Here is an 11,725-nt window from a genome sequence, read left to right on the forward strand (position 1 = left end):
ACTGTGCTAAGTAAACCCTTCCGATCTACCGTCTACTGTCAACCGCAGAACACCCAATGCAGAGACTGTGAGTCAACAAAATATATATACAACGACAGAGTTAAGACATTCAACATTTCCATTCAATTAAATAATACTGCTAGCAAAGTTGCAGGATAGAGTTCACTAGTTACTGTGAAGCACTGACAAATAAACAGGAGAAGAAAAATTGAAATTGCCTGATAAATGTTTAACATTTTGAGACATCACCTTTGACCTTCACCAATACTGGACAAACCCGGGCTGGAGATGAACCGGTAACGGTAACAGCCGCAGTATGCTGCACAGTACGCATTGTGCTGTTCGACACCGTAATATAGGAGATAGCTTTTCTAAATTGAAATGAAGAAACTTTTGGCTTCTTCAATCGCTTTAGAGAGGAGAGATTCGACCTCAATGAGCTTAAATATCTTGCAATATTTTAAGGGCTTCAGTGTTGTTGGTGTAATTATTCTTAAATAAGAAAAACTATAAATAAATAAATAAATAAATAAATAAATAAATAAATAAATAAATAAATAAATAAATACATTTTAATGAATTACGTTATGTCACAGGAATCTAGTATTTTACAGGACCCAAATCACGAACACACGGACAGATGAAAACTAGCTAGGGGTTATTTCTATTTTTGTAAAAAAGACATTTATTTTTCCTTCTGAATAAAGTTCACAATGGTACCATTCGGGGTTTTACACACATTGAGTATGCCATTTGAGTACAGAAATGCGGGATATTGAAAACAGAATATTTTTTTATAAGCGTCACTGGTGAGAATCTAGTACGGGAATATATAAACTGGTATTTTGTAATTCCCACAAAGATCCAAATGTCATCATTAATTGTTATAGGAACCCGGAAGCCCCCGAGTGTAAGGGCACAGTAAACGAGGATAAATAACGGTTGATAGTTGGCCTGTGGTCTTGTTAACCTATGTTGTTAGTTAATCACGCTGAGATAATGACACAATAACGATAAAGACATAAGGATTGATATCATCGGAAACATGAGTGATAATGTGGTTTACGTTTGTATAGAATATTGCGTTTGTGCTTGTTTGATATTTCAAGAAAAATGTGACATTGACATTCACTCCTTAATGAATCCCAAATTAGTTCCAATCGTGTTAATACAAAATAAACGTAAAAGCATCGCCGTTGTAGTCTTATACTTTAAAAAAAGATTTGAATTTCCAATTCTTGGAGATAGACGAAGAGTGTTAGTTTTATAATAAAATGTAAAAAGTTTAAATTGCAAGAACATACCTACACGCAGCTCAGTTACGAACGTTAGTCTTAACATCATTCGGTAGATTACTGAAAAACCTGGAAAAGGTACGTAATCTGTCTTTTGAGAGCACGCATAAGAAAAATAAAAAGTGCAACTTCCTTTCGCTTTGAAAAAAATATATAAAAATAGAAGCATAGTGTATGAAGTCGGCATTGAAATTTTCCAAGTGATATATATCATGTATAAAACAGTGACTTTACACAAATTTAAGGCCTTCTATTTACGAGGCACTCTTTGTCGCCGTAGCAATGCTTATATTACAATTTTTGATAGTGTCAAAGTCAAAATTCAACTGACAAATGAGAGATTAATACAAGCCATCACAAGACTTTGCATATGTGAGAAGCTAAAGATATCTTACAACTTCGCTGAAATTGCTCAATGAGAATATCCTCTTCGCTAATTATACTACACTATTTTATTTGCTAAAGTTCTCTGTGTCTCTGAGGAGTTAACTTTTTGTAACAGCGCATGTTTATTTAGGGAGGAGGTCTTCGTGGCCCAGTTAGAGAGTACTTTCTGCTTAGAAAGAGGACAATGACGAAGTGTTTCACTTTGAAATACATTCTCTGAGTAATATTTCAGTTGCATCCCCCTAGAGCATTTTCTGGTCCCGATCTTCGTACGTGGTTCCAATTGACATTTACACAATACGGACGCCTTTGCGACATTATGTATCGATGACAAGCATGACAATCACCACTGTCAGGACCACGGCACCAGCGACCAACGATGCAACGGAAAAGATACAGGAGTACTTGGTGTATCTCTTCCCTTTATCCTCGCCTCCGTACTTGTTATGATTTGATAGTGCCTGGAAGAAACAGCAACGTCCATTAGGGCAAAAAAAAAAAATGTGCTGTTCCGATTACCCAACCTACCCCAATTTTAACCCCCCGACCCTAGACTTTTTAGAGCCTCGTAAACCCGGAAGTAAAATAACGATATGAAAAAACGTGAAACGCATGAAATCACGCGAGAACTATGACAAATCGCGCGAATCACGCGAGAACTAATACGTCATTCTTATAGAAGTGATGCCAGACGCTCATGAAATATGCTTGAGATTTCTACTGATTGAAACAATTTTGGGACATAGCTATTCATTTGTTGATTCTGATTTTCGGATTTCGAACTTTTAATCGGCCAACATAATATAATCAGTTTCATCTTCGAATGAGCTTTCATTAGAGTTAGCGTAATGTAGTGATGTATGCTTTCCTAAGTGTTGGTCAAATATCCCTGCTTGTCATGAGACCAATTCTATCCTTCTAGTAGTCAGAGATGACCTGATTAGTTGTCGTGTTAACTTTTGGGATTGGGACAACACTGGTTGTCGATGGCATAAACACCTGCATACTGTTATGACGAAGATGCATACTCAATGTCGTACACATTTCACACACGGTGGTAAGGGGTTGTTGATCATAAAAGCTGATGCACTAGAAACACAATTCCTTATTTTTGGTGTCAACACCCCCCCCCCCTCTCAAACGAAAACTCCTTGAAATTGGTTTCAGGAAAACTGTGTTTTTCATTGTGTATGAAGAATACCTGTCTTTCACGGACACGTCGTGCAACATCAGCACATGTACACAGTAAACAAACTTTAAGTTTACACTTTTTCAACGTTCCAATTAGTTAGTACTCTTCTACCAGAGTTCAAATCATTTTTTACTGTTTCCCATTTTTTCCCGATGAACGTGAAGCTGCTACTTAGACGGGGCCGTATCATCGCATATACTTGAGTCCATACATTTATTGTCGCACACAAATACGTGTTCTTTGTCTGTATTGTCATTCTTTCTCCTCTGCCATTGTTTTATAGTCTGATTTGGTTTTCTTTTGTTACAGCAGAATCATTATTGCAATTTTGAGGCCTACAAAACGATTTTGGGTCTTACCCTTCCTCAATAACTAAGGAATTACGTTTCTAGTACGTCAACTTTGATGATCGACGGCCATATTAGTAGAAATAAACAATGTTATACTTACCAAGCTTGAGAGTACAATGGCGACGACTCCAAACGGTATAAAGCAAAATATAGTTGACAATATTGCTAATACTAACACAACGATGTCTTTATTCGTCCTGGTTGGGGGCTTTCGAGTCAAATTTGACAATTCTCTCTTTATCGGTCTCCTTGGAATCTGTAAAAAAATTATCAGATAGAATTGTATCATCACTACGCCATATCTTGTTGTTGCAGTGATTTCAGATTTAAACTACTCGATTCAATGTGAAATAGCCCACTGTCTACACAGTCAAGGTACTGCAACAATTTACCATACAGCTTACAAAAATGAAATATATTTACTCTTTGTGATTTCATCCACCATGCACATGTTGTATAATGGAGAAGACTGGATGAACTTTTATTGCGCAAAATGTTGAAAGTTCAATTCTGGATATATAACTTGAATACGGATAATTTGCCACCTTGAAAGTCTTACGCGGTGGACTATATTTTCAATATGGTGGATATCTACAGGTAAAATACATAAGGTTACAGAAGCAAAAGTGAAGTTTTAGGGTATACAGGAATTTAATGCCAGAACTGCCTAAAATGATGAAAAGATGAATGAATTTAGTTTCACGAATAAACAGAGCTTTTTGCTGTGACAGTGATTACATTTGAACACGATAGGAACTAGTTTGGGAGAATTGGATATGTTCAAATTTATCAAATTTAGGTGTCCTATAGCTGAAAATTGCAATATTACAAATTACCCATAAAAGCAAATGTATTGCAGAAACAGAAAAGCAGATGTCACGACATTTACAGATTAAACCATCACTACCACACTATCCAATTATCCAAAATTAGTCCAAATCGTGTTTTTGTGTTAAAAATATTTATGATATCACAATCTCAAACTCTTGCTGTGGTGAGACGTCAACTATTTAATGCATTCCAATATCAGGTAGTTTGCCCCCCCCCCCCTCCCCGCACTTGTGATAATTCCGCGGTCTTGTTCAGCTATATGTACAATGTGGTCTAGTGATTTGGCTATTCAGATTTCGAAACATCACAGCCACAGTTTGCCATACTTTACCTTCTCGTCGACTGGTTCATCCTGCAGGTCGATGGTGGAGCTGCGAGGTGGCTTCTTTGGAGGTTCGCGCTTCTGTTTCGGGTCGTTTCCATTGGCGGGAATGTCTGTGTGTCCTGAGGCGGGCTGTTGTTCGCTCTCTCCTAGCAGCTTTTTCATCTCGGTCTCGTCGTTGTCGACTTCTTGGTCGTGGTTTTCAGCCTCGTCCCCGTCGAAAGGTTCACTATACACTACCCCCGTTGGTGACCGGTCTTCGGTTTTGTGTGCTCCTTCCTCGGGTTCGAGGAGGCTGTATGTATCCTCATCCTCATCCTCGGCTCTTTCGTCTTCGGGCGACCTCTCGTCAAGCTTGGCATTCTCTGTGCTTTCATCTGGAACTTTTGTTGACGTATGTTCGTCTGATGGTACGGAATGTCGACTTTCTAGCCCTGTCACCTGGTGTTTAGAGTCCGTGCGTGGTAGCGTATCAGGTATCGGCTCGAAGTATTCGAGATCCGAGCGAACATTTTCCTGCTCTCCAGACGACAAATTTTCCGAGTCATCATCGCGTTCTAATTCGTGGTATTCATGTGTGGATGGTGTGTCTTCTGCCACCGAGGTCGACCTTGCAATCGTGGAGGATGCGTAGTGAAGTTCTGGAAACGAAAGCAAGGTTTATCTATCAATGTTCTGACTTGTTTTGTCTGGTATTGGTAGGTGAAGCAAATTCGTTTCTTTGATTTTTCACGAACTGTTATAGATTTTGATATTTTCGTCGACCAGATAGATATTTTACTCACGCAGTTCGTGTATATTCGCCTAGCATTTATCGGTTTCGCTTGTTGCATAAATTGCAATCCCAAAGTTTGTTTTTGAAATATTTGTAAGAAAATTATTATGTAGTTGTTTACTTAACTACGAATCATCTACTTTGTTGAAATAATGTAGTTCAGTTATGCAATTATATGAATCTTTTGTGAATGGATTGATACAGTGAGCAATAGCTAACGAGATAATGGTTTAATTGGTACATATTTAACATGACAGACATTAAGTGACGACAGTCAGATTCAGTTCGTCGAAGGATGGTCATCAAATGGTAAAATCAAACGATCAGGTTTTGCTAAGATGTGTTGATTCCCTGTTAATTCACCCTTGTAATTTCCAGTTCGTTATAATACGGTGAACACGTCACGGTGGGTGGCAGTTTAATTCTTAGCGGCTATGCCGTTGTAGCATTTACAGCCTTAATATAGAGACTGTAAACCGATGACGTAGAGCTCTACCATGGTATCTAATGTGCGCAAGTCACGTGACAGTACAGTGCGTTTACCTCTGATGTGTTTTCACATCGATGTATGACTATGATGTCATCGACAAAATATCGAACAATAATGTCACAACAAATGGACGCATGGCATAACATAATGTAATAGGGCACCAAAGGGAGTGAAAAATGTGAACGACAGTTTTCCAAAATGGTCATTTTATTCAATTTCCCTTACAAACAGTACCTGGCAAACAGTCTCTTCCAAATATTGCGGAACCGAATATAGGCGTGTACAGCAGTAGTTCTGATAGTTCCTCGATAGTTACAAGAACCACTGAATACAGATGTACACTAAGTTTCAGCATCTACGAATACAGGATCTTTGCGAAAACATCTAAATCAATTTGAAGATTGACCATTGGGTGTCGTACGTATCTATGGAAATGAATACTTTCTTCCAGATGGAGATACACCTATATATCTACCGCTATTTTTGTCCACATTTATTGACTTTTGCCTATGCTCTTTGAAGACGATTTCGAAAAGAATAGTTGCAAATATGACCGATAGAAAAATATTACAGACCTTGCAGTCTAAGGTTTATGGTTCGATTTAATGATTTTCTGGCAGTAACGTCAATGAATCATTGTTAGTCTTTCTATTTCGAATGTAGCAACCATGGAATTTTACACGACCGGAGTTGATTACTCCAAAGTGATAACACAAGCCCGTGCTTGCCGACTCTGACACATCTTGCTAACTGTACTTATTTTCCACAGGAAACTTGAAAGCATAATTTAGTTTATAGCACGCTGTCTGAACATCATCTACCTCTTAGCACACTGTCTGAACAATTTAAAAATTTGATCACCTTTTGTACATAACGACTCAGATCAGAGCAGTGTCTGAATAGCAACATGTTTTTACGATATGAAATGATGAACTATGGCGGTAAAAAAGTACAGGTAAAGGGTCGTAAATCTTACCACAGTTTTGTCGACTACCGATACACATTTGCACTTAACTACATGTGCACCATTGCAGTGGTACCCAAACTTTACTTTGAATGTACTGGCATTTTCACCAAGTGACGACGCAAAAGCACCCCTCACTCATATTGAAAAAAGAAACAAGTATGAAGTTGTTGTAACCTAATTATCATAAAGGTGTCAACGCGGGTTCCATTCTACACGATTTCCGTTTGAATAGAATTCGTGTAGAACGTAGATGATTTTCAACATGGGCAGCATTTCCCCTCTACTGCCTGTGTTTTCATCCACTATCTCAGCAGTCACACTTACCTCGATGCCCCTCGGCCATATTTACAACTATTTTTTTCCCGAAATCGACTTCAAAATCCTGCACGACCCTTGTTAGATCAGGTCATGGTAGTGCTTGATTAATGATCGACATTATTGTATTTAAACAGTTACCAGCATTGTCCTATTCGCCTTGCTGCCATTTTACGAAAGCAGGGATAAAAATCGTAGGGTCTATGCGAAGGTTAAACAATACCCCATAGAACAGATGAATATTTGGTATGGATTAGCGATTTAATGTCTCAGATCTAACACAATCATGTTATGATTTTGAACACATCTTTGATTTACAATTGAAGTTTCCAATTGGAATCTGGACCGCTATCACTCGGCCCCACCTCTACTGTGGTCCATAATGGAGTCGCCCATAAAGGTGAGTAGCATGGTGGGCGAAGAGATATCCCTGCAATGTAGAAATATGTTGGCTGGCACGTATGGCCGTCGGCCATCGAAGAGGCTTGGCTGTGTCTCTACTAGGTCACCAGATGGACTTTGATAGCTGATCCATGCTTCCTTTACAAAACATTGCTGGTATTTTTTGTACAAAATAAACTCAGGCCCTCTCTGACGGTTAAAATGTTTACCGGAGAGTCATCAGCGATGTCAGAAAAGTTTGATTAACGGTGCACAGTATGTGATACGTCATGACTCCCTGCGTCATTGTGTGTTTTATCATGTGATATTTATTTTATCAAAATATGAGGTGAATAAGAAGTCAAGACCCTATTTACAATGCTTGTACACTTTAACTTCTTGTATCAATTTACCACTCCATGATTGATTGGATAAATGTTTTGTATCATTGATAAGTGTACGTTCTATACAGTATTTATGTCGTTTATCGTTGACGTTTCTGGATTTATGAAAAGTGTTATGTCCGTCAGCTTTTCCTGATTTTTTTCTTGGAAGATGCTCGCAGTGTATTGTGAAATAATCACAATCATACCCATCGAGAATCCAATAATTATAGGTAATTATTCGTAAACATTATTGAGAGTGGTCTACTTTAGTTATATATTAAATATTTCATACAAATTAATTGACATATAAGTTTTACTATATACAACATGCTGTGATCGTTACAATCTTTACTATCTAATGGAAATGGATTACTGAATCTTGAAATTAACATCTCTCAGAGAGGTAAATCCATCATTGACCCACTAACCCTCTACTAATATATGCAAGTTCTGAAATTGACTACACTGTACATTTTGACTTATAACGTGTGGAGTGTCCGTTTGTCGCTTGAAATCGCACCGACTATACAGAGACAGAAATCTTGGTGCTCGACTGGCAAATTGAAAACAAAGAAGTTAGAATTCAAGGCAAATTACTTTTCGCGTCGAGAAGAGATAAATTATGGCACCCATAGAATAACCTTTGTTTAAAAGAAGTTTGTTGCCATGTTCGAAGAATACCATAGTGTAAATTGTGACATGTGAGGTAAAACCTCTCAAATGAAATAGTTATATATAGAATTTGGATTTTTTTCATTTCCGATGCAGTAGATTGTATTTGCGATATGATTCATGATGGTTTTACAGATTTTAAATTTAAATTTTTGTTTATTACAATAATATTACTATAAAAAAGACTGTTAAGATGATGGCCCCGATGATAGTTGACAAGAATGAAATTCTGATAGAGTAAGAAGTGTACGTGTTGGCTTTGTGTCTCAGCTCGGGTCTCTTCCGGTATGATAGAGCCTGCAAGAGCAAATAAAGAATGCCATTATTTAAAAAGTCGTCCTGGTGTAAGTAACCGTTGTCTATCATGGGATGATTACGGACTCAACTAGCCTGTGGCTAACAAACTTAATGTGGAGAATGTTATGCAAGATGAACTAAAAATTCACTGCCCTTGAAAAAATGTCTTGACTTCCCAAAAACGTCACGATATTTCTCACACAGCTGTTGATTGATCATGTTTGCGACACAAGTCACGTTCTATACAAGCTACATGAAAAGTATAGGCTATGACTTTAGAGTCACTGTTTCCGAGATGACTAGCATAGATTCATAAGTCATGTCAAGTCATCAATAAATGCAGTAAGATAAAAAGTCGCGAACATGTCTAAGTTTTCGTAAATAAAATAAATGAAAATGACGTTCAAAAAAGCAACGGCACTAGCCAGCTATAGGATTACTTTTAATTTTGATCAACTTTCCACTACAACCATTATTTTTGACAGAGCCAGTCTTAAAGTGTTTAAAGTGTACATCTATCTGTCTGTCTGTCTGTCTTTCTGTCTGTCTGTCTGTCTTTCTGTCTATCTGTTTACCTGTCTGTCTGCCCGTCTGTCTGTCTGTCTGTATGATTGCTGTGATTTTTTCGTGTGGTGGCAAGCTAACATTCTCCGATCTGACTGATAAACCATTTAGCCGTGATGTGTTCTTCTCAACCAGGACTATAGCTGGCGTTCTCTTTCTGCCTGTCACATCATTAATTTGCAAGCTGACTGAGTCTCTGCGCATACAAAACAGTAACTGTCATTTTTCTTCAATAACTGTATTGATCGTATTGATCAAAGTCATTCCTCATTCATAAACCACGGTGTGTCTAAACTTCAATCCGACAGAAATCAGTTTTGCTGACAACTCACCAAGCCAGAGAGTACGATTGAAGCGATTGCGAGTGGCCAGAAGAAAATGAGACAGGCAATAATAGCGAAAACCATCCCGCCGATGTCCTTGTTGGTAGGTGATGTGCTCACTTCAAGGTCGGCACGCTCGACCACCGTTATATGCATGTTTTCGGGCCCTGTTCCCTGGACCATCTGTGTGAAAAAGGACAAAAAAACAACAACGGAAAGGAGGTATTCGGAAAGTTATGTCGTGTAATGACTTCTCGACAAAATATCACACTGAACCAGAAACAATTATGTCTCGCAATATCGATTAAAATGATGTTCACATCAAGTTCATTTTTTGATCGGAAAACACCACAGAACAATGGTAGTTCAAGGAATCATATTATTAAGTGAAACTTAGAACTGACATTGATATATATATATATATATATATATATATATATATATATATATATATATATATATATATATATATATATATACATATATAACATAACTAGAGGTAGATCTTAACAGTGTTAAGAATGGTAAGAATTTCTCTTCAGAAACATTCAAGCCTCACACGACCTTGTGTGACTTATCACAAACGAGATATGGCCATCCTGTTGACTTTCGCGTGCATAAGCGTTTCGACACAGAAACATGCAGGTAACAGAGGGAAATTTAATATAATTAACAGGGAGTCGTTCTGAGATATTGAGAGATGCAAGAAGGAAAAAAATTACAGTAGCCCCCCCCCCAAAAAAAAGTATAAGGAGTATAAAAGAGGCAGAAATGGGGGAAGAGAGAGAGAGAGAGAGAGAGAGAGAGAGAGAGAGAGAGAGAGAGAGAGAGAGAGAGAGAGAGAGAGAGAGAGAGAGAGAGAGGGGCACGTTTTAAAATGTATTACACACCATACCTCTGTCAGGTAATTTTCTCCTGGGTACTGTTGATAGTGGGGTGGAATATAGTATGGTTGTTGTGATGTTGAGACATTTGACGTTGGTAGCTGTTGATCATAGCTGAGCTTCTCTGGGTCTTCGTAAGGTGGCAGCAAAGGTGACAACGACTGGGTCGGTGTTGCGGCTAGGGTAGTGTGCGACGACGCCGGCATGGATGTGTTTACGTCGTATGATGGGGCTTGATTTAAACCTATGTTTTCAGAAACATTAGTGATATCCGTCACGTCTTTTTAGACACATTGTTATTCGTCTAAACGGTATAACATAGGCATTATAACATTAGCAATATCAATAAGAACCTAAAATATGGCAAGAACGATATAATACCTATGAATAATACTAATGCTAACAAAAACAAAAAAACAACAATAGTAACGACAATTGTTATTTGGCAGTCGAAGTACTGAAATTAACTGAAAACACATGAAATCCTTTTCTGATGATTATCATAAATAGAAATGAAAATTGGTTGAGCAAATGTACGTAACACACTTAATCCACCAATCACATGAAAAAAAAACTATTTGAGTTTTGATGATAGACATCATAACATTGTAAATGATATGCAACTAATGTCTTAGACAATTGTGATGAATTATTCATATTTTGAGTTTTACTTTATGCAAATGTTGTGCGTTTCTTTCTACAGTCACTGTTCACTTGATCCGCACAGTGAAATGGATGTTTCTCCCTCAAATTTATTCTCGACATTTAAAAATCAACCAAATATATAGCAATAAGTGATTTACCAATGATATGGCCACGCACTTACATGTTATCTAGGCCAAACATAGCTGACATAGTACATGCAGTTTATTTGATCACTCTTTATAATAAGACACATTTAAGGTCGCACTACAGCCACTGACGTCACCTCGGCTCAGTCAACTGACTAGTTCAAGTTCAAAGATGGTGAACATTGACAAGTACTGCCACATGACGTTTATGCCCGGCCATACATGTACTTTGCGACACTGGGAGATAACGCACACTGACCTCGACATCATTTTCGATCGGCGTTATTTGATAGGCATTCTCGTATTACCTGTTATCTCCTCGTACTCTTTCGCCTTCGACATTTTCAGTGAAATCTATGTAACTCCCTCCGGTGATATGTTACAAAAGACGTCCAACCTGTCCGTGAGAAACCCGCGACGCCAGCGACAGCGAAATATGACGCAGTAAATTATGTCAAAACCATGAGTGTGATTTGCCCCGAACGAAGGTCGCAGTTGCAAAA

The 11,725-nt window shown here is 38.0% G+C and overlaps 2 protein-coding genes across 4 annotated transcripts; both read right to left on the reverse strand.

Moving 5' to 3' along the window:
* Positions 1-658: 658 nt before the first annotated feature.
* On the reverse strand, positions 659-7,075 carry LOC139138657 (cyclic nucleotide-gated channel beta-1-like). Of its 3 annotated transcripts, none has more exons than XM_070707142.1 (4): positions 6,934-7,075; positions 4,387-5,018; positions 3,325-3,480; positions 659-2,143 (listed from the first exon to the last, which is right to left on the reverse strand). In XM_070707142.1, exons 1-4 carry the CDS (start codon positions 6,950-6,952, stop codon positions 2,000-2,002), a joined length of 951 nt encoding a protein of 316 aa, XP_070563243.1. In that variant the 5' UTR covers positions 6,953-7,075; the 3' UTR covers positions 659-1,999. The 3 variants fall into 3 exon arrangements, with proteins under 3 accessions (XP_070563243.1, XP_070563241.1, XP_070563242.1); XM_070707140.1 differs by having other exon boundaries at positions 5,877-7,055; XM_070707141.1 differs by lacking the exon at positions 6,934-7,075 and adding an exon at positions 6,619-6,709.
* A 536-nt stretch (positions 7,076-7,611) lies between these two features.
* Positions 7,612-11,725, reverse strand: LOC139138662 (uncharacterized). Its single transcript, XM_070707146.1, has 4 exons — positions 11,531-11,725; positions 10,443-10,675; positions 9,557-9,730; positions 7,612-8,660 (listed from the first exon to the last, which is right to left on the reverse strand). Exons 1-4 carry the CDS (start codon positions 11,562-11,564, stop codon positions 8,523-8,525), a joined length of 579 nt encoding a protein of 192 aa, XP_070563247.1. The 5' UTR covers positions 11,565-11,725; the 3' UTR covers positions 7,612-8,522.

Source organism: Ptychodera flava, chromosome 8 (assembly GCF_041260155.1).
Source record: "Ptychodera flava strain L36383 chromosome 8, AS_Pfla_20210202, whole genome shotgun sequence".
NCBI classification, from domain to species: domain Eukaryota; kingdom Metazoa; phylum Hemichordata; class Enteropneusta; family Ptychoderidae; genus Ptychodera; species Ptychodera flava.